The 22,606-nt window shown below is 38.7% G+C and overlaps 2 protein-coding genes across 2 annotated transcripts in view; one reads left to right on the top strand and one right to left on the bottom strand.

Annotated features, from left to right (window-relative positions):
- Nucleotides 1–2,452: 2,452 nt before the first annotated feature.
- MANSC4 (MANSC domain containing 4) lies at nucleotides 2,453–9,664 on the top strand. Its single transcript, XM_016199103.2, has 3 exons — nucleotides 2,453–5,652; nucleotides 8,079–8,213; nucleotides 8,436–9,664. Exons 1-3 carry the CDS (start codon nucleotides 5,424–5,426, stop codon nucleotides 9,107–9,109), a joined length of 1,038 nt encoding a protein of 345 aa, XP_016054589.2. The 5' UTR covers nucleotides 2,453–5,423; the 3' UTR covers nucleotides 9,110–9,664.
- A 2,974-nt stretch (nucleotides 9,665–12,638) lies between these two features.
- Nucleotides 12,639–22,606, bottom strand: part of MRPS35 (mitochondrial ribosomal protein S35) — a 28,973-nt gene continuing 19,005 nt past the window's right edge. The window contains exons 7-8 of the mRNA XM_087814744.1: nucleotides 21,113–21,182; nucleotides 12,639–13,429 (exon numbers count right to left, since the gene is read on the bottom strand). Coding sequence (XP_087670870.1) covers nucleotides 13,160–13,429; nucleotides 21,113–21,182 — 340 coding nt within the window. The 3' untranslated portion in view covers nucleotides 12,639–13,159. The remainder of the gene's footprint in view (nucleotides 13,430–21,112; nucleotides 21,183–22,606) is intronic.

Here is a 22,606-nt window from a genome sequence, read left to right on the forward strand (position 1 = left end):
TCCACCTAGGGTCCGGGAGACCTCGGTTCCATTCCCGGTCAGGGCCCGTGCCCGGGTTGCAGATCAATGACTCCCTCTCATCATTGATGTTTTTCTCTCCCCCTCTCCCTGAAATCAATAAAATATTTTTTTTTAAACCCAGAGGAGAAAGTCATATCTGTAAAATAAATTCAACACATTGTTTGGTCGCATTTGTGCTTCTCTCTATGTAACTTAGCTGCTTCACAGTAAGGTGATGTCATCCATTATTTTCTTTATAATACACCATGAATAAGGAACTAAAATTTTGAAGACATAGAAAAAATTATTCTAGTAGATTCTGACCTCCCTGGGAAAAGTGAAGGAAATAAAGACGGATTTATGACTCCCCCCCCCCTTAGATTCCATGAAAAACTAGCTTTTCACCTTGTTTCACCTGGCCTTTATCTTTACTGATAAAATCTCACTCTCACAGGCCTCTCAGGCTCGTTGACAGTGAGGGTGCAGTTGAGACATTCTAAGGTTCTTTGGGGGCGAGTGCCCATGAATTTAGCAACCTCTTTAGGAAGATGAAGTGTCATGTCCAGTACTGGGCATTTAGCTGGGGAACTTGGGCTGGGAGGTGCCCCCCGCATCAAAGAGACTTGGACCTGGGATTTATTTGTCCCTCCATCAGCGACAATGCCAGATTCAGTGGTCAGCCAAGAAGAACAGGCTCTTAGTCTCTCCTCAGTTTCTTTAGAATCTTTCACCAATGGTGCTTTTGTTTCCCTGCCGACATAGATATGCCTCAGACTGGTATTTTCTTGCCTTTTAAAAAGACTGGGGAAAAAAATCACACTCAAAGAATGATGTGCTTTAGAAAGGCAATTCGCGCACAGTAATATTATCAGAGTGAGATCAACTCTGACAGGGAATCTGGGGTGTTAGTTTGACAATACTGGGCACTGATCCTATAAGCTTTTTGGCCCCAACGCGATAACATCATTTAGGACTGGGAGCATCTTAAAAGATCGAGTCATTTTAAAAACACACAGTAAGCTTTCTGTTAAACTGGAAGAACAACATGAATTCTTTTATTTACAAAGGACCTAAAATATTATTTCTAAGCTTCATGAAAATATTGCTTATATATACCTGGAGGCATAATTGTATAGATCTGTTATTGATTGATCATTGGATAATAAAGACTGGCCCTTGTGGTAACTAGGATTCACTTCAAGCACTTTGCATCACAGTCTGTTTTACGGGAGACTAAAATAATGGTAAAACACAGAGTTAGGCTAGTTCTTTAATAATTTATGGAAAATATACCATTTGACATACAATGGAAAAAAATCTAAGTACAAGGCGTTTATCTTAATGTTGTTTTTAATAATAAAAAATGGGAAAACTGTATAATAATTGCAGCTAACATTTACTGAATGTTATAATGTTCATTCTATATAACAGTGCCAGGCACTGTCGGGTTTGCATGGACTACAATACTATTTTTATACTCATTTATAGCTGAGGAAGCTGAGGTGCAGGGTAAATTTTCATACATACAGAGAATGAAATATCATAGAGCAATTACAACTTTTTTAAAAATATGTTTTTATTGATTTTAGAGAGGAAGGGAGAGGGGGAGAGAGAGAAACATCAGTGTGAGAGAGAAACATCAATTGCTGCCTCCTGCACACCCCCTATTGGGGCTCAAGCCAGAAACCCTGGCACGTGCCCTGACTGGAAATCCAACATGTGACCTTTTGGTGTATGGGACACTCAACCACTGAGCCACACTGGCCAGGGCTAGAGCTATTACAACTTTTGAGGTAGAGACATCTTTCTTTAGAGATATTGAAAAATATAAATTTATACGTATTAAAAACAAACAAACAAATAAAAACAGGTGCTGGCTGGGTGGCTCAGTTGGTTGGAGCACCATCCCGTACACCAAAAGGTTGTGGGTTCATTTCCCAGTCAGGGCACATACGTAGGTTGTGGGTTCCATCTGGGGTTGGGATGCATAAAGGGAGGCAACCAATCGATGCTTCTCTCTGTCTCCTTCTCTCTCTCTCACTCTCTCTTTAAAAATCAGTAAAAACATATCCTAGGTGGGGATTTTAAAACAAACAAACAGGTTCTAGAACAGTATGAATCCATTTATGCAAACTTGTGTATGTACATGTATCTGTCTTTTAGAGATGTCTAGAAGGATGCTTACCAAAATGTTAAGATTATAAGATCTTGAATAGTTTTTATTTCTTTTTATACTTTTCTATATGATTTGGACCTTTTAAATGAAAGTATATCAATTTAATAAAAGCAAAACATTTTAAGAAAATTAATGATATTTACATTTCTCAGGCCCCATTTCTTTAAAATAATTTACACCAATTTTATCAAGTGAGGAATGAAAATGTTAAGTAAAAATACAATTAGCATTTTGCCCGGCCGGGCATGGCTCAGCGGTTGAGCATCGACCTAGGATCCAGGAGATTGAGGTTTGAGTCCTGGTCAGGGCACATGCCCGGGTTGCGGGCTCGATCCCCAGTCGGGGGCGTGCAGGAGGCAGCCCATCAATGGCTCTCTCATCATTGATGTTTCTCTCTCCCTCTCCCTCTCCTTTCCTCTCTCTGAAATCAATAAAGATATATTTTTTTAAAAGTACAATTAGCATCTTTAAAATGAGGATAAAATAATGACTTTTTCAAACATCTTTTGAATTTAGTAAACCTATGCTATGACTTCACTGCCACTTAAAAATTATCTTTATTTTTTAGTCCCTCCAATATTCCTAAAATAACTTTTTGTTTGTTTTTTAACAAGCAAAGCCAAGTTTCCCTTTTTTTAAAGTAGACGGAGCATATTTAAATGAGTTAAAAGTAGCACAGTTCTTAAAATGGCTCTGTTTAAACCAAGTTGGACATCTACATGTAGACAAAACTTCCATTTATTTCAGTCACCTCTATCAGTGTTTTTCAAGCATCTTAGGAAATCACCTGGGGCACTTACTTATAAAAATAAGAATTCTGTTTCCCACACCAGAGCTACTGAATCGGGCTCTTGGGAAAGATGAGTGACTTTTAAGGTAGAAATCTAATTTTTGAACCTCTCTCAAGAGTGCCCAATTGGAAATAAGTACAATATATCACCACGTGGCAATAGTGCAATGATTCTGGGTATTTGCTATAATTTGTACAAAAGCTGTTCAGCAATGTTTTATGCAGAGTTGTAGTTGCTTTCTGGTTTCTGCAGTTTCGTCTCACACGGACAAGTTTGAGACTAGATGTTTCTGGGCCCCATATCTGAGCCGGTCATGTATTCTTCCCTCTGCCCCTGCAGTCCATGCTCTAGCTCCCCTTTTCAAAATACTTGGCTTTAAGAGGTTACTCGTTCCAAGACTCAATGTTTATATAATCACCAAAAAAAAAAAAAAGTTTAAAAAATTTTAAAGCATGCTTTTACATTGAAATTTGTAGATTTTTAAAAATGCAACTTTGACCTTCCCTGGAACATCATTCGATAGCGAAAGGATTAAACAATTGTGGATTGTTCCATTACCCCCGCAGGGAACATGAGAACTTCAAGGAATTACATAGCACACAAAAGAAACCACATTGGATGTGACTGCGAGATGTGGAGGCTACAAAATTAGAAAGTAGACTTTCCGGCTTATTTCCCCCGGGCACAAACTAATCAAAATAGCTATGCAAACTCACAGAAAAACAGGGTAATTTTTTGTTCATCTGCCCCTTGCTTTGCCATTAGGAAACTTGTCTTCTCTCTCCCCTCAGAACAGATGGAACAGTCGGATGGTTTGCAGGTAAGCAACTGAAACTTGCTTTCTATGAGTTCCTTAGAATAAAATGTTTATCATTTTTAGTGCATTTTATGTGGCTTATGCAAGGTTAAGGGTTAATGCATAATATAATTACTGCTTGGAAGAAAGTGAATGTTTTGCTTTCAAAGTTAGTCTTTTGAATATTTTCCTCTTTATTATTAATTATTAATATTTATAGTTCTAAAAATCAAAAGATGTGACAATTAGGCTATTATTAGGAAACAGATGGAGAGATGAAAGTTGAAAGAATGTTAATATTTCTGTGTCAAGTCAATGAATGAGTCACTGTGCAAAAAACTACGAAAGAAATACAGATCACAGGATAGGAAAAGTTTACTCGAATAAAAAAAAGGGTAGCACAGTACTTTATACCCGAAGCTGATTACCACTAATGCTCTGTATAAAAATGGATACAAAAAAGCAAGTTTTATGCTCTGAACTAATGTCATCTTGAATATCACGGGACATAAAACATACAGTCTTTATGAAAGTACGAGACTATTTTCACTGCCTTTAATATATTTTCAAATGTTTGGCATTGCCATGGAAATGATTTTATTAATATTTAGTAATTTAAAAACATTTCACCATTTCCTACTGCTCAGTTCTTTGCAACTCCTTCTGCTTCAATCAGAGATACTATGTCTTTAGGGTATTGGCTTCACCAAGGCTACTTTAAAACTTCCAAATGTGAATATCAGAAAACAGATTGGACAAACCCCAATCTGAACGTCTTCACATCTTTCACTGTGAGTTACACTTTTCATTTTTGATAGCACAATATACACTTAACGGGTGTTGTATTCCATCTACATTATGAGGTTGTTCTTTTTGCGGAATCTTTGTAGTCTTCTTTTCAAGGAAGCTTTTGGCTGACCTTGGCCTGGGGAAGTGACCAGGATCCATAGTCAATGTTTTCAAAATCACAGCAAAATTAAAATTTTTAATTTTAATTTTATTTTCAGTTTTCATTTACTTGCAATATATATATATTTTAAGTGAAAACGAAAATGTTATACCAGTACACAAACTGGTTTTCTGGTGACTCTGAATACTAGACTTTAAATTCAAGGGAAAAAAGAGATAATTGGGTGGGGAAGTCTGCGGTCACACAAGTTCCTTCCAAACCATGCAGAAGTGCCCTTACAAAACTATGTCTTGTTTCTGGGGAAATGGATCCTTCCTTTATCTGACGTCAAGTGACTGAACTATTGTTGTCCTCACAAAGACTCTTGGCTAGAATTTCCATTTGCCTTTCTATTTATTTAGTAAAAGGTGTTTGTGACGATTCACTTTCAGAGAAAGAAGAAAAAGAGAGGAGGGAATCCACGTCTTTAAGAGGCTAAGAGACAAAGTATTGAAATGGCCTGGAAAGGGTTCAGAATTAACGCCAGCAATGTTCACCCGGGGCCCAACTGGAAAGAAACAAAAGAAAAATCAATGTGCAGTCAAAGAACGGCCTCGTCTTTCTAGGCAGTGACCCTCTAGAAGAGCTCCAAGGAAGCTGTTCCTTAGCAACAGCCCTAAGGAACTGTCCCGAAACTGTCCCAAACCCTGATGGTCAGCTCCAGCTTCTGCCTGGAAGTCAGACCGACTGCCGACGCCTCCTACCAGGGAAATGCACGTGGCGGTGGTGGCAGCAGACGTGGTACTGCTCCTGAGCATGGGGTGGACTTCAGACTCCCTCTGCTCGCCCACTGTTTTTTACAGAGACTGCTGGATCCGTCGCTTCCCGGGTCTTCTCATCAACCTGGAGGAGTCTCAGAAGATGGGAGCCCAGTTCCTGAGGTATTATTCCGAGAGCACAGGCCAGAAATGCAGTAGGAGCTGCTGTCTTAGGAGGGATGGTGAGTAGCAACGACACGCCTGAGCGAAAGTGAGAGGAGCTTCCCAAACCTGAGTGAGGAGCCCTGGGCAGAGGGGCCAGTGAACAGCTGAAAACAACTGGGAAAGATGCCCTGAGGAGAGGGAGAGGAGAAGAGGGAGGGACACTGAGGCTGACTTTGCAGTTTGGGACAGGATAGCCTCGGTTTATAAATCTATTAATGACCCCGCATGCTCTGGAACCCACAGGTAACTGAGAATCCTTTTCTTCACCAAAGTGCTAAATGAAAATATTTCTCCAAGTGTCAACTAATAATACGCCTACAGCCCCAAATACAGCATATTTAACTTCAAAAATATTTATAATAATTTTCTTTTCAGAATTCTTCTGGTTTATTGGTATCATTTCAAAAAATTTAAATGTGTTTGTTTGTGTTGAGCAAATGTGGGTGGGATGTATTGAACAGGAATTTAGATTGTGATTCATATTTTGAAACAAATAGGGAGATATATGTCAAATAGGGAAAAAGGGAGGGGGAAGGAAGGGAGAGAGAGGAGATTTTCAAAATATGCTAACTTTTTTTTGTCCGAAATCCAGAATTCGGGTTTAACATCACCCATAGACCATGAACAAAGCCTGTACTTAGGAAAATATTTCATTGTTACAGAATTTCAAGTTATAACTCTGTAAAGACTTCTTTCATTATTTTTTATTCTTCCAAGATTTTAAAGCGACTTAGAAATAACAAAGCAACACAACACTTTAAAATGTCTTTCTTGGTTGTCCCACACTTACTTCCCCTGGTTTGATTCTGACTTATTAATTGCCAATGCCTCCTATCCGGTTATGCATGTAAGATTTCTGGGATGCAAACTGGAACTACTTGGAGAGTCTAAACTAACTGTCAAAAAACAAAAATAAATAAAAAATAAACTGTCAAAAAATAAACTGTCAAAAGACCACAGTGTGATAAGTTAATCAGGCACAGAGGAGGGCAATTAATTTATTAAAGGGAAATCTCTTTGAAAAGGTAGCCAATCCAGATGTTCACCTTAGAGACGCTTGTAATTCCCACACACCTTCCCGAGGGGCGGCGGGGGAGGGGCGGTACTGGCCCAGCATTTTCTCATGGTATCAATTTACCTCTCAACACCAGGGAAGCCCTGGCCTCCGGACTGTCAGGATACTTTAAGCAGCCAGTAGAGTCCCAGGATTTCAGAGCCTCCAAGTTGTGACTTTCTTTCTCCAGAAGAAAGGGCACAAACACACCTCCCAGTTTTTATCTGGAAGCCAGAACTTAAAAATGCTACAATCTTGAATAGGTAACCTGCTAGAGGGAACTCTGAAATGTACACCGAGAGGAATGTAAAACACTTCTAAAAGCTGTTCCCTCCAGCATCAACTTTCTTATCAGAAATGTAATGTCTAAAACTGAGTATTTTTCCTTCCTTTCCCTAGACTACAGCACAGCCCCGGGGAACGTGTTTGTAATCTATAACGTACTTTTGACTTTTGCCCCACTCTGTCTCTCACTGGAAGAGGACAGAGCGCAGAAGCCGGGGTGTCCAGCAGTAATGGGGGAGAGGCACCTCCCGCAGTTCAGCTTACGCGGGAGAGCAGGCTCAGCAGCACGGATCCACGGCAGCGTTAGGCAGCTGGGGCCTGCTGATACCACGCCATCGCTGTCGCCTTACTTGATGAGAGGAGTTGCTACCTTGTGGCCAATGGATACTCCCCATCACCTGGTTCCCACTACACTGACGCAGGCAACTATGTGTTGCACGTTAGGGAGGACTGAAGACCTGCATTTAGCAAGCATGACTTAAGATTTTCCGGCAATTACACGACATTTTAAGGAGCAAACTTACGTAGAACAAGGGACAATGAGCAGGTAGTGTCATCCTAACCACTGAAATCCAAATGCCCACGTCCTTCCCCATCTGCTCCTTTCCTCCCGGAAGGACAGGATCAGGCTGTCACGGGTGTGGCTTCGGGCGAGGCCCGCCGCCTTCCCGCCCGGCCTCTCCGGGAATGTAGCCATCTGGTTTTGCCTTCTGTTACTCCCCTTCTGTTACAGTATCTGTCCGTTCATTTTCCTCTTTCTTTCTCTGGTGAACTCTAATCCTTTAGCATTCTGAGAGGGCACTGCAGCTAGAAATCTGATATATATATTTCCCAGAGGTTTCTGTAGCCAAGTGACTTTCTCAGAAACATAAAATACTGGCAATGATTGTAGGTGATTCCGCATGGGATGGGATGTATAAAAGATTACTTAGGAGAAATCAGTGGGTATTTTCTTTTAAAAGAGGGGTTACTATAGTTCGCGAGGTTCTGTAAAAGGTCTGACTATGGCCCTGTAATGTACTGTGAATCCGGTGTTACCTGGGCTCATCCAGCTGGCAGAAGTCAGGGCTACCTGCAGAGGTCCTCTGCCTGTTTCCCTTTCAGTTGCGTGTAACTTGGCTGTCTTCTACCATGATCCTATGCACGACAATGTCAACTGCCTCCACATTCACTGCCCAGCGCTGGAAAGCTGCATATTGGAGCCCGGATCCGGTGCCATTTTATACAACATAACAGACGGTAAGGATTTACGTATTGTTTGTTTTGAAGAATGTCGGTAATACTCTAGTAGAGGCACGTAACCTAGAAACCGGCTGGCAAAAGCTGGATGTTTCTAAGCCTTTCAGAAGTAAGCAACATTTTAGCTCAGTTACAGCAGTACAACCTGAGATTTCTCCAAACTGTACTTTATGGTCCTTCTGTTTAAAATTAAAGTAAAAAGAATGATGCGTTATCTTTCAGGTATAGATCCAGATTTGCTGGTTTTTGGACAATCACCTCCACCGTATCTAAATACCCGTTCTTCATCTAATAGATGGGACAGACTAAGAAATCTAAAAGCTATGAATTTAGATAAACAACCAACCACCATGATAAGCCAAATGCTGCCATCACTAGAGGCTCCATCATCAACCACACATCAAGATTTGGTTGTAAACGCAAGCCATACCAGGTATTCCAAGGAATTGACCACAGATTCTTGGGCAAGATTCATCTCCCTGAACGATTCCATTGCCACCACGGTAAATAAAGTGTCACCCAGTGCTGATTTCATCAGCAATCCAGATAACAAGACTCTTTCTCCTTTCTTTGTGCCCATAGACACAGAACTTTCTCATATGCCCATTCCATCCCGACTCAACAGCAGCAAACAGTTACCGAACAAAACCAAAGGGTACAGCAGCAGAAACCACACATCTGAGAACGAAGGCAAAACACCGGACGGGGCACATGTGACTCCGAAGACGTGGCTGGTTCCCGTGGCCCTCTGTACCTCTGTCCTCTTACTTTGCTGCTGTATAGTCATCCTGGCATCTGGATGCTGTCGAAAGAAGCGGGGCCAGTATAAACCAGGACAGGGAAGGTCAGGATCCAGGCGAACGAAAAAACGTAACATTCTGAAGGAGAACTCTTAATAGTGAAAGTTGTGAGTTACGATTTTTAGTTTTCTGCAAGACCAGGGCAGTTTGGTTAAAAAATAATTGCATAGGATGCCCTCTCCTACCAGTGTCTAAAAAAGGCTAATGCTTGATAAACATAACTGCTTTTTTATTGTTTCCATTTTTTCTGAATAGTGTCCTCTTTGCCAAAGTTCCGAAGTCCTGACCTCTGCCGTTATTAGCATCCTGAGAGATGGTTCTAAGTGCTGTACATGTATAAACTCACTGGATCCTCACAGTTCTGTGAGTGAGGCACACCATTATTATCCACTATACTACTGTTATCCAATTACACAGATGAGGGAACTGAGAAGAGAGACCAAGTATCTTGCCTAAAGTCACACAGCTAGTAAGTAGTGAAGCCAGGACTTAACAATCTGTTTCAAAGTCCATGCTCAGCATCACTGTTAGACTAAAAGCTTCCGTTTTTCTAATAAGCATGGGAAAAGACAGGGAGGAAAATGCTGTAACATCTTATTTGTCTCCCATCAAGGTCAAATTATTGTTACATGTTAATAAAATCTTACAGTGGTTTGAGCAAAAGAGCACTATACATTTTTAGTAACTAACCCATGAGCAAATGCTTCTGATTTTTATGTAGTTTTCTATGTCCCATCGATTAATTCTTCTCAATCCTAATTCATCTGCGTTTTCTAAAGATGACACGCCTTTTAATAATTATGGCACGGAGATCTTCGAGTTTTGTGTTGACATCTGTTGAATAAAGCTTATCCCCTTACTTGCATATAGTTTACCAGGTGCAAATATTAGCACTCGGTATTTCAGCTCTGCCCACTTCTTACACCAGATTTGCCCAACTCTTAGACCCACAAATGTAGAAAACTGTAACTTAAGTCTCTAGTGATCTTAAACTGTAGTCCTTTAATCTCATCCCTAAAACTCTTTATAATGTGAGAACAGATAGTAAGACAACCATAAGCACAAAGAATGTAGAAGAGGAAATCTTATAAGATTAATAAAATAGTACTGTTCTCTCAAAATATTAACTATAAGTCTGAATTTAAAAATTCAATCAATTTGCCTTAACTCGCTATTATATCTCGCTATTTGTTCAACTTCCTTCCTCATACAGTAGGAAAAAAGCCCCTGCTATTTAGGGGGGATATCAAGATTTAAATTACCCCAAAGTTACATTTAAATAAATAATCCAAGAAGCTGTCTTTAAAAATTTCTACATACATTCTTTTAAGATTGCTTTTCTTTCAAATGTATACAAATTACTTAAGCTTCCCAACAAACCAGGGCTGCTAGAAAGAAAACAAACTTATTTTTTCTTCCTTGGAGTTTCTCAGTTTTACTCATTCCTTAAAACTGATAGTTTTAGAGAAATGACCATAATTTGGGGAAAATATATTTACCCTTTATAAGAAAACAAACTCACACTCCTCTTCTGCCCCTCCCTTTGACCATCAGACTTAGACAGGAGAGGCAACCACGCCAGAGGCAGCCAAGAAGCGAACACAACTGGGCCCGGAAGCCACGTCCCGAATAGAAGTTGAAGGGACCAAAGAGCGCTCCTGGGCAGAATTTAAAACTTTAAGACACAAAAATGTCAGGACCCAGTCCACAACTCAGGCGAAGGTTTACACCCATCTGGGAAATCGCCACCATACTGAAATCTCTGCCACATTGTAGTTAGATCTTTTTTTTAAGTCTGTAGTTGACCAGTATTATGAAATACTTACCAATATTGGAAAGAAAATATGGAAAGAACTAAAGCACCCTACAATTAAGAAGACAGGTTTGTTTTATTTGCCTACGTTTAAGCAACTTCCAAGTGACTTACTTAGAGTTTGAAGTCAGAAGTGACTGCCTATCGACACAGCAGTGTCCCCTAGAATCCTCCTTATACAAGGGTGAGCAGGATCTTCATCCTATACACTGGCTAACTTAACAGTGTAAAGGACACGGATCTAACGGACAAGCAGTGCTGTTTAATCATGGCTAAAATCACGATGACAGCAACTGTTACCTTTGAGGTTTTGTATTCATCTTACAGCTCTAAGATTTTACCATCCTAGGGACAAGCCTCAGCCCAAGCGCTTCAGGTCAGTTAGCCAGACTGCAAAGGTTAAAGGGCACGGTCTTGTACAAGGCCATCCTGACTTCTGACACCAACTCTAAGCTCAGGGTGGGGCAGGGGCCCCCAAACCACCCTCAGGTTCAGTAATTTACTGGAATTCATAGAATTCAACGAGAGCCGTTATACTCACGGTTGTGGTTTATTACAGGGAAAGTATACAGAAGAAGCTCATAGGATGAAGTCCAGGAAGGTTCAAAACTCATAGCTTCTGGTGCCCCCCACCCCTGGGGGAGGCAGGACGGATTCCTCTCCCAGTTCCAGGGTCTGACAACATGCCCAGAGTATTGACAACCAGGAAACTTGTCGGAGCCTCAGTGTTTAAAGTTTTTATCGAGGCTCCATTACACAGGCATGATTCACTGATTACCTGTGGCTGATCTCAGTCCCAGGTGGACTGATTTACCAGATGACTCAAGACCCCCGCCGACCCCCAGGCCCAAATAACGTGTTTGGTTTTTCTGACTTGGCTAAGATTATCAGGTGTCGCCAGCCCCACCCTAAAGTTCACTGTGAGCAGCTCAGCCCTAAACAAAGACACTTCTATGAGCTATAACACAGATTACCTCCCAGAAGCTGAAGGGAGACGCCAATCCTTCTGGAAAGGTCAAATTCTTTATTACAGATCATGACTCCCCCTGCTTCCACCTGCACTGTGTGGTTACTGCAGGACTGATGGCCCTAATCTACTGCATCTTCATGTTCCTTCAAAATGTTGCCTTCTTCAATCCTGTTTCTGCAGCTGAGTTTTCCTTAACTCTCTCCGAGACGCTAAAAATATAATATTTCAATACACTTACATATGCTTTAAACCTGATCTAAAAATTCAGTTTTATCTACTTTACTTTTCATTCACTATTTTCATCCAATGAAATACAACATACCTCTCATTTCTTTTTGTACTCAAAGCCCTATTGTTTGTTCTCCTTTCTAATCCACTGACTCTTGGGCTTGTTAATAACAAATCATACCTTCAAATTATATAAATCTTTTGGGCAATTGTTTTGAAATTGCTTTTGGCTTTCATTTATGTCCTCTAATTCTGTCAGGCAAAACAAGTCTTAGGTAAATAAACTCAATAATACCTTTATTTTGATTTTAACTTAATCACTTGTGGACAACTTTGGAAGTGCTAAGAAATGACTTCCAGATATACTTAAAAATCCTTAATTGACAGCTAAATGGAATGGAAAGCCTTAGGGCAGTTCTCGTTCTGTCATTTACTCCAATTACACTCAAGGTCCTTATGTCCCATCTCTTTCCTGAGCTGTGGAAGCTCTAACTGGGGAATCGAGAGATGTATACCAGTTAACCTCCATTTCCAGCTTGGGTTTGGAGAAATGAGCCCCAGAAAATAGAGTAAGATGCTAAACAGAATTGAATCAATAAAAAGTGACCTCAAAATAGAGGGATGGAACCAACTTTTTAGGTTAGAAAATACTGCCAAGGACCTGTTTCTAATCAGGATTGGCATCTGCAAAAATGCACTGGGTAGACAGCAGTTATGTAAACAAAACACTGAGCTGCAGAGGGGGATTGGGTTCTGGACCTAGCTTCCCAAATAACCAAAATTACAATTCAGAAGCATCCAATAGGTGCTAATATGTAGGAAAACAATGTAGCAGGTAACAAAATAACTATATTACATTGTACATATTTAAGTTCTAAAGTTGTTAAGGTAGAAATAAAATCAAAACACTTTAGAACCAGAAGAAATCACACAGATCTAATTAGTCTAATTGCCCCAGAATGTAAGAAAATTTGTGAATAATCACTGCCATTGTGCATTAGTGTGAAAGGAGTAATTTTTACTCTGAAATAAAACAATGTTTTTCTTTCAACATTTTCAACTTTATATCAAATTAGATAACAATTACATATAGATCATAAAAATTAATAAATCAAGCATATTTTTTCTACATAACTCACGTCAAATTTAATAGTCTCTTCACTGATTCTTTGTACTGAGAAAGGGTATTTTCATTTTCCCCCTCGTTCTTAAGACTAACTACAGACTTTTTGTAATCTTCAACTTCTTTAGTGCCAAGGAGCTCTTCTTTAGTTACTTCCAGGTTTTTCTCTGCAGCTTTGATTTGGAGAAGTGTTTCCAGGACATTTTTTTCCGAGGAGCTATTTGTCCATATATACTCTTCCATGTCTGCTTCAGTCTTACTTTTCTCCCAGTCCTCAGTTTTCTGAAAGAAAAAAAACGAGTTCTGAATTCTGAGAAATATTATCCAAGACAAAGTTGGAGTTTAGGGGGGAAGAGAAGTTTGCAAAATGTGGAGAGCTCTGGTCAATCCTCTTGTATGTACACTTTGGTTTACCCCTTTATCCAGCACTGCTCTCCACTGGCACCAACAGCTTCAGGGCTGCGCACTCTATTATGTGAACACTCTGCTTCCACTCACTAATTCTGATTTCGCTTATGACGCTATACTGTTTTCCAAAAGATACAGAAAACTCATTTTCTGCAGCTTTCTAGTCCCTAAACTCTAACACATCAACAGTTCACATTTCTGCGGTTAAAAATAATGAGAATGGAGACTGTATTTATCTTTGCAACATGCCTGTGGGGATGACAGGAAAGACCAATTATTATAATAAAATTAAAAATCTGAAGTACGTGTGTAATACACGATTTTCAGTCATAATGACTTCATATATTCTGGAATTTTGTTTTGGTATTATCTCTCTTTTCTGTTCCTATAATGGAAATAATTTTTGTTACCACTTGTTTTCTCTTAGAAAAATTATTACCATGTTATTCTAGGGAACACTGGTAGGTTTCATAGTAATATAATTCAGCCTTGTGACTTAAATGAAGATGCAACATTCTGTGAAAATCAAGCAATGAAGCTAATAAGTAACATGTTCTGGTTCAAGGAAGTGCTGAATACTGGCCTCGTTCTTTCCAAATTAACACGTGAGATTCTGAGCTACAGGCCATATAAAATCATCTACTATTCTTACAACTTTAAGGGGTTAACCCCCAAAGTTATACCATTCTCAAGTATTAAAAGAGAGGGGGATTTGTAAACTGTCAGAAATATTTATTTCTAAACACTCCTCTTGAAAGGGAGCCCAGCCTGAGCAGACAGGCTCCAAGGCTCCTCAGAGCTACGTGAGCATCAAGACTAAGGTAAACAGTTTCACCCATGCCTCCCTCCCATCCCTACCCCCACAAAAAGAGAGAAAAGCATTGGCTATTTGTCCCTCAGAGAGTAAAACAGGAGCCCCACCAAGTACAAACAGACCACTGACTCCGCAAACTCCAGTCAGGCCTCTGAGGCCTAACACAGGCTCCTGGCCACAGGGACCCACAACAAGAAAAACCCTCCCTCACCCTTCAAACTGAGGGCTCTCTCTCCACGAGAAACCCACAGGATGGAGCCCGTCGCCCCTGGTCTCCCAGTTCCTCAGCCAATACAGGGTGTCTGTACTCACAGCCCCCCATACTGTCTGCCCACCTCTCTATTGAATTTATGGCTGAGGTCAATGTCTTAATTTTATGTTCCAGAAATATCTTATCTGTTGAGAATCATCTCTATGCCCCCTATTTATCTGGTAATGAGGCTTTAGGCTTGGCTGAGGGGAATGGAAATAATGTGAAATTTTTCTTGGTATGCCCTGCCCACACAACTGTGGCAAATATTTTCTAACAGCCAAATTCTAAATTCATACATTAAAAAATAATAACTGACAAAACTACCCTACCCCACCTAATTTTAACTGTAATATTTGGGGAAGAAATAAATGTCAGCCATCTTAAAAAATGCTCTAAGTAAATGGTCCTATCTACTCTTAGAAATGCTATAAATGTTTCAAGATGTCATAGTTTCTTCATAATTCTAATTTACAAGTGAAGTACATTTAATAAGTCAACAAATACATTTTATAAATCATTATGTAAAAGTCACTCCATCTTATTCTTGACTGATAAAGGACAAGTAATTAAGAGATTATTTTTAATCAAATAACAAATAAGTTGATATTAATAGATTAATAAGTTAATAAAGACTACTTAACAGCTTAAAAAATGTTTCACCTAGATTTATCAAGACTTTCTTTACTGCTTTGAAACAGATGCTTAAACAGAAGATAACCAAAGTAAACACAATAATAATTTCCAACATTTTATTTCTCTTCCCCTGACATTTGGTATATATGATTCTATATTGGTTTGACAACTGTGTTATAGATGTGCCATGATACTGGTTCCTTAGACCTCAGGTGGCCAGGTGAGCCTGGAGCAATCACAACTACCCTCCACTTTCATTTATCTCATTTTTTTAAATTATACTACAGTGATACAGTCAGCAAAATTTAAATGATGGAAAAGCCTACAGCAAAAAACAAACACGATTTCTTAAACAAATAAATTGCAAGACAACAGCTCAACAGACAATGCTCCTTTTTGGTTTGTGACTGCTGGGGGGTACCCTTTCAAAAAAACTTTTACTGAGAACCTACTATATGCTGGGCAGTACTAGGAGAAGCTCGAGTCTCTAGGCACCTTAGCTAAAAACTAATGTTTTCATATCCAAATATTTCAGGTAAAAAGTATTTTGTGTGCTTGTTCATATTAGACATCTGCTGAAACTGCCCTTCAGGTGAAACAAAGACTAGAGCTGGCTAAAACAAAAACCTCATTATTCAGATGGGATAATACTGGCACTGGAACAAAACCAATTCAATTTATAAGCCAATAACTTATATGAGGCTACTAATTCTACTAAACACAATTTTGTTTTTGTGATTAAAGTCTATTACAAAACATTTCCAACATATAAAAAAGTAAAGACAATAGCACTGTGAACTCTCATGCACCCATCATCCAGTTGCAACAATGAACTCTGCCAATCTTGCTTCATATATGCTTCTCTCTATATAAAAGCACTGCTCCCTTACACCATGCACTCATGGAATTATTTTGAAGGAAATCTCAGAATCTGTCATTTTATCCATAATACATTAGTATTTTTCTTTAAAAAAATGACTATTTAAAAAATCATAACCACAATAACATTATTGTGGTATTTTGATTCAGGAAATCCTAACCTAGGTCAGCTCATTCACTCATTCAATTCACTCACTCTATCAATGATCAATTCCTACGTGCAGATTATCTGCCCAACAGTTGTTTCCCTGGCATCATCTAGCCCATCTAGTCAGTTACTGGACAATGCCTGACTGAAGCCGAGTCCCTCCCTTGGAGTTGGAATCCAAAGAGAGAATTAAATTCAGCTTAGCTTCACTTTTAGTTTTGTTCCTTTGTTCCCCCTCCCCCGGAGTGACTAGTCCTATAAATTCTGAAATAGTGAAAGTCATGCTTTCTGACATATAGACTGGAGGAGGAAAGGAAATCAGCCTTCAGACAGAAAAAAATGGGGCAGTTGCCTATAGAGTAACAGAGCCCAGGGAATGAACTGTCTTGTTTCTGTTCTGCCCATTCCTGAGATTTTGTAGGATCCTTGCCCTTGTATCTTTTCTGCTTAAGCCAGCTTGAGTGAGTTTCTATGGCTCACAACAAGAGGGTCTCAACTAGCACAGGGTGCTCAGGAGAGTGGCTTGACGAGAGAAAGAGTTTGGAGTTGTCGGCATACACAAGGTAACGTACATCACCTGGGAGAAGGCACAGACCAGAAAAAAGACGTAAAGGACAAAACTAGAGAAACAATGAAATGAAACTGATTTAGACTAAAACATATAGCAGATATTTCTAGAAACATGACACATTGTTAGAAATATCACAGTTAAAATGGCTCAGTATTACCTCTAAATAGGCAGTATCTCCAAAATGTTATACTTAAAAGTAACAATTTTGAAATAAGATTTTTACATGTATGTACCTTTGAATGGCCTTCCTGGAAGTTTCCGATTTTAAAAAATCAAACAAACATTTTTCTTTAACTTCAATGTCTTCAAGCAAAAGTTCATTGTTACATTAAGGGCCTCTAAAAACGGGCTAATGCTAAAGGGATAATTATATAGAGCTGAATTCAGATATATATCAACAAGCTGCAGTTCCATACACATCTTCCACAGAAAAGATGGAAATTACAGAACAGTAAAAGGAAAGAAAATCATCTATAATTCTACCACCTAAAGATAACCAATCAATACTGGTGATACATCGTGCATGTCCTTCCAAACCCATTTTATAAACATTGTTATCATTAAATTTTATCTACAATTTATAACTTGTAATTCAGTAAAAATTGTAGCTTCTAAAATAACACCCAGGATTGAAAGTGGGCAGTTGTTTCAGAGTTTCTTTTTTTGAAGTGTAGTTGGAATGTATTAACCTCAGAGCATAAACAATGGCATAGTCAAATACTGGGAGACAATAAAAATACTATTGTAAGTTCAAGCCGATCATCACTCAGGCAAAGAATCTGATGCCTATTTTAATACTTCAACCACTGAACATTTATCATTTCACCATTTAATTCGTAGGGTGGATATTATTCATACACATACATATACATATAGCAAATAGTCTCTCTTTTCTTCCCTGCCTACGGTGAGGGGACCTGCTCTGACTATAGTAACCCTAGAGGAAGCAACCTTCCATTCCATACAATCCTGTTCTCTGTTCCACAGCTGGCTCCATTCTTTCACTCACTCATTTACTCAGTAAATACTGATTGCACAGCTACTGCACCGGGCAGGCACTGTGCTGTCCTGGAACTGCCAGTCTAGTAGGAGACTCAGAGTTGAGCGGAAGCCAGTCAGACGGAGACTGATCCCAGCGGAGGAAACAGCCCATAAAGGCCTAGCGGAAGGAATAGCTCAGTACATCCAGGGAACTGAACATAAACCGGGTGAGAAAATCGGCATGGGGTGAATCTCAATAGCTATTAGAATCTTACTATCCTAAGCGCCTTCATACCTTAACGCTTTGAACTTTCCCAGCAGTCCTATGAGGTAATACTGCTACACCACCTGTTTTACAGATCAGGAAACTGAAGCCCAGGGCAACTAAACAATGTGCCCCAAATCATACTGCTTGTTAGTGGCAGAATGACAAATCCCAAGGAACATAGAAACATGGTAAAAAGAATATAAAAAGAACAAAAGAATAATTTAATTTGAACCTATCTTCTCTCTTCCGCTTGCAAGCATAAATTCAACACAAAGAAAAACATATAATAATAGCTAATTCACGTAATGGTCACTGTATTCTGATGTAACAGAAGGCAAAAAAATATCTATTCCATCAAACACACAAATTTGTCACCTATCATCTTATTTACAACTCCCTTTGCCTAGGGCATGAATCATAGTAATATTCCACTTCTCATGGTTACAAGTAAGGCATTGTGCTATCTGAGAGAAAAACAGTTTGACCATTAAAAAAACCTAAGTTTTTTGAAAATCATAAAAAACAGAAGGAGATAAATATACTTCATGAATAAAGTTATTGCCAATTCTTTCAGTTACCACAGCTAAATTTTTTAACTTAATGTGTCAAGGAATTCAATTCAACTCAGGTCAGTTTTTTAAAAACTTACCGATTGCTGATATGCCAGACATTGCACTAGATGCTAGAAATATAAAGATGAATAACATGTACAGTCCTTGTCCTCAGTGATGCCAGAGTCTGATGGAGCTAGGCAGCCACCCATACAGACAATTACCATAAAATAATAAAAGGAATGCTGCCTGAAGGAGGGAGGAGGGGAAAGGATGGACAGGAAACACCTGAGAGGCAATGTCTGAGGTGTATTAAAGGATTCATATGAATTTGCAAGGCTGACATTTTTGGGGGGGGAAGATTATAAGCAAAGGGAACAGCATATGTAAAGTTATGAAAAGAGCACATTACGATCATTGTGGCTGAGGTATAGGATATACAACCCACATTTCCTGAGCAGCTGATGATAAAGTGGCAAGTGACTGTGAACAGACACGCTGAGGAGATTAGATTTAATCCTAGGTAATGGAGAACCACTGAAGGACTTTATAAAGAAACATGACACAACAGACTTGTTTTTTAGAACAATTACTCTAACAGCAACATGGAAGATAGATGAGACAGGAAAATCAATAAGGCTATTACAGTTTTTCAGGTAAAAGATGAAGACCCAGACTAGCAGCAGTAGGGATAAAGAGGAGAAAATAGTTTGACAGATATTTGAAGGCTTAAAGCTGAAAAGACCGTGACTGATTAAATATCGGAGAGGGCAAGGGAAGAAAAGAGTGTAATGCTCAGGTTCCTGACTTCAGCCACGGGGTGGGAAAGAATACAACTTTTCCTAAAGGTCTTTAAGTACATGGTAAGCTCTTGAACATGAGAAGTAAAATGAAGTCTTCCCCGAAGGCAAAGAGACACGAGAAGTGTCACTTTCAATGTATTATCATCCCCCTCAGGAATCTGGAACAGCTGCCATAGCCTACCACATCAAATGAAAAAGCCTACATGTGTCTGTATGATGGGAAAACCTCTCCATTTTCTTGACCTCTCATTCAAATTTCCATCTGCACCCTCAGCTCCGATACTAGATATGTGTAAAAAAAAACACCTTAAAAGAGATACAACGCCTGGCTGGGAGTGGCTCAGTGGTTGAGCATCGATCTAGGATCCAGGAGATTGTGGTTTGATTCCCGGTCAGGGCACATGCCTGGGTTGCAGGCTCCATCCCCAGCAGGGGGCATGCAGAGGCAGCTGATCAATGACTCTCATCATTGATGTTTCTCTCTCTCTCTCTCCCCTCCTCTCTCTGAAATCAATAGATATATTAAAAAGAAAAGAGAGAGATATACCAACCTTCTGGTCAGTTTCTTTATTAATAACACTCAAAAACTGGGAAACTTATTCACAAGCAGAGCTCAGCATCAGCATCACCTGTGGAGTCTTTAAAACCAAACACGCCTGAGCCTCTCCACTAGAGATTTTGATTCTATAGGGTCCAAGCATCTGTAGTTTGAAAAAGCTTCCTTCACAGGTGAGTATGATACAAGCCCAGCAAAAACTGGTCATGGAGATAGACACATTTTCAATCAGTCAGTTAAGTTGGAAAAGGCAGCAAACTAGCAGCTAACGCTCAGGTTTAATTTCATCTTTTACCATAGTATTTTATAACAGAAGTCAAAGTTAAACACAACTAAGTAATATGATACCAGTTCAGGCCTGAGGTCTTCCGATAATAAACGCTAAACTTGGGGAAAGTACTTAATCTCTTCTTCATTTCTTAATTTGTATGCATATCTAAAATTATTTCAATTTTTACCTAAACATGTTGCCAACTTTAAATCAGATGTGCTCATGCTCAAACATAGCAATATCTCCCTTATAAATGTGCATGCATATACTAAAACTTTCCGTCAGTCACAGGACTATTTTTAATAGTATTTAAATAATTAATTGCCCTTAATTGTCTCTAATGTATACCAGTGAAATGTTTACACAAAATGCTATGTGTTAACTAAAATCTTAATAAAAATTTAAAATACCTTTCTATGGAGCTTTATTCTGCAGTTTATTTGAATAACAGGATAAATTATAAATTCTCAAGTTATACAGATGATGATTATCCTTCCACAACGTTGACAACTTTCATCCAAAGTTAAAGACACAAACAAAAGAGTTTAAAAATTCTGAATTTTCCAACCAAAGTCAGAAACTCTGAATTTCAAAGGTATTTTAGTCATCTGATTTCTGTGAGGTCCTGAGAAAAACTGCATAATCTATTTTAAGATCCTCGATTTCAATGTCAGTAGGAGTTACCTATAATATTTCATATATCCTTAGTGTATCCAGTGGTTGATTAAAGATGCAACTGAGTAATTGCCACACAGACTGTTTCGAAAGGTTAAAACATCACCTCATTTACACTGACAAAATGATTAAACATTCATACACAATCACTTACCCAAGACTCATGGTATAAAACTGTTAGCAGATACATTGCATAATCATAATTCTGTCTCCTTAAAGGGCACCTTCAAAAGAGAGAGAGGGAGGAAGTGAAAACCCTAAAAATCCAGTAAAAAGATTATTTGCAAGATAGATAAATACTAAATACAAAGAACAACTTATATTCAGGTATTCCTTATCTGCTTTAGGAAAATTCTGTTCTTAGATTAAGAATAGTCTATGTAAGAAAATTCGACTTTTAGAAAGGAATAGTCTATGTAATTCACTACTTAAAGACACTGAGAACTCTTAAATTTTTATTTCAAGTATCTCTTTGCTTTCAAAAACTAATGGAATTATTTGTATCTGATAATAGCTTTATGCTATTTTTAATATGATTTGGTCCAACCCAAGTGCCCTTCATGATCTCAGAGCTAAGAGTCTGGTGGACAGTGTGAGCATATATGCTGAGTTCATTTAAAAAAACAGAGATAGATCAATGATAGGTGCTAATCTAAATGTTCATCTTGCCTGGCTGGACGTGGCTCAGTGGTTGAGCATCGACCTAGGATCCAAGAGATCGTGGTTCAAATTCCCAGTTAGGGCACATGCCCCAGTTGCGGGCTCAATCCCCGGTGGGGGGCATGCTGGAGGCAGCCGATCAATGATTCTCATCATTAACATTTCTCTCTCTCTCCCTCTCCCTTCCTCTCTGAAATCAATAAAGATATATTTTTTTAAAAAATGTTCATCTTGATTTGCCCAAAGCCAATTCTTTTAAAAATGAGCTACACTATATAATGATGTATTGCTGCTATTGTATTAAAACAGAATCAATGACCTAATATTCAGTAAAACTTGTACATAAATATGAGATGGCATGTTTACTTTTTAGATTAATAAAATATACAAAAGGAAACAATTACTTCCAATTTCTTTAAATATAAAATAAAACCATCATATGGCAAATGACTTTAACTGTAGTCTATTTATTCTCTATTTAGGTTTAAGAATTCTCTACTCTAAATACCATAAAACATATACACAGACTGAAACTTGTAAACTTAAGGAAAAAAAGCAACATTATCAGATACTTATAAAATTTCAAACAGCAACATTTAAAAGGTATTTAAGTTGGACTAACTAAAAACAACATTATTTCACACTTTCTAAAGATAGTGAAAAGAATATAACTAAAACATTTTAAATCCATTTTTCCCTCCAATAGTAATAATCTGAAGTCTTAGTTCCTGAGCTTCTCCCACCTCCACATGCTGCTTTCTCATGTGTGTCAGGCTACTTTCATCCCCAAGCAAGATATAAAACCTAACTGGCAATGACACCTCCAAATGCCCTGAAACTGACAGGGAGGAAGAGAGGACAGCTGTCCACTTGCTTTTCTCTAAAGGCATGTCTTTTATATTTTGACATAATTTAGAAACAACCAAAGTATAATTCTAGAAATAAAGTAACCACTTAGTAAAAACATAACAATAATCTTTCTTTACTT

Source organism: Miniopterus natalensis, chromosome 2 (genome assembly GCF_054644295.1).
Source record: "Miniopterus natalensis isolate mMinNat1 chromosome 2, mMinNat1.hap1, whole genome shotgun sequence".
In the NCBI taxonomy this organism is placed as follows: Eukaryota; Metazoa; Chordata; class Mammalia; order Chiroptera; family Miniopteridae; genus Miniopterus; species Miniopterus natalensis.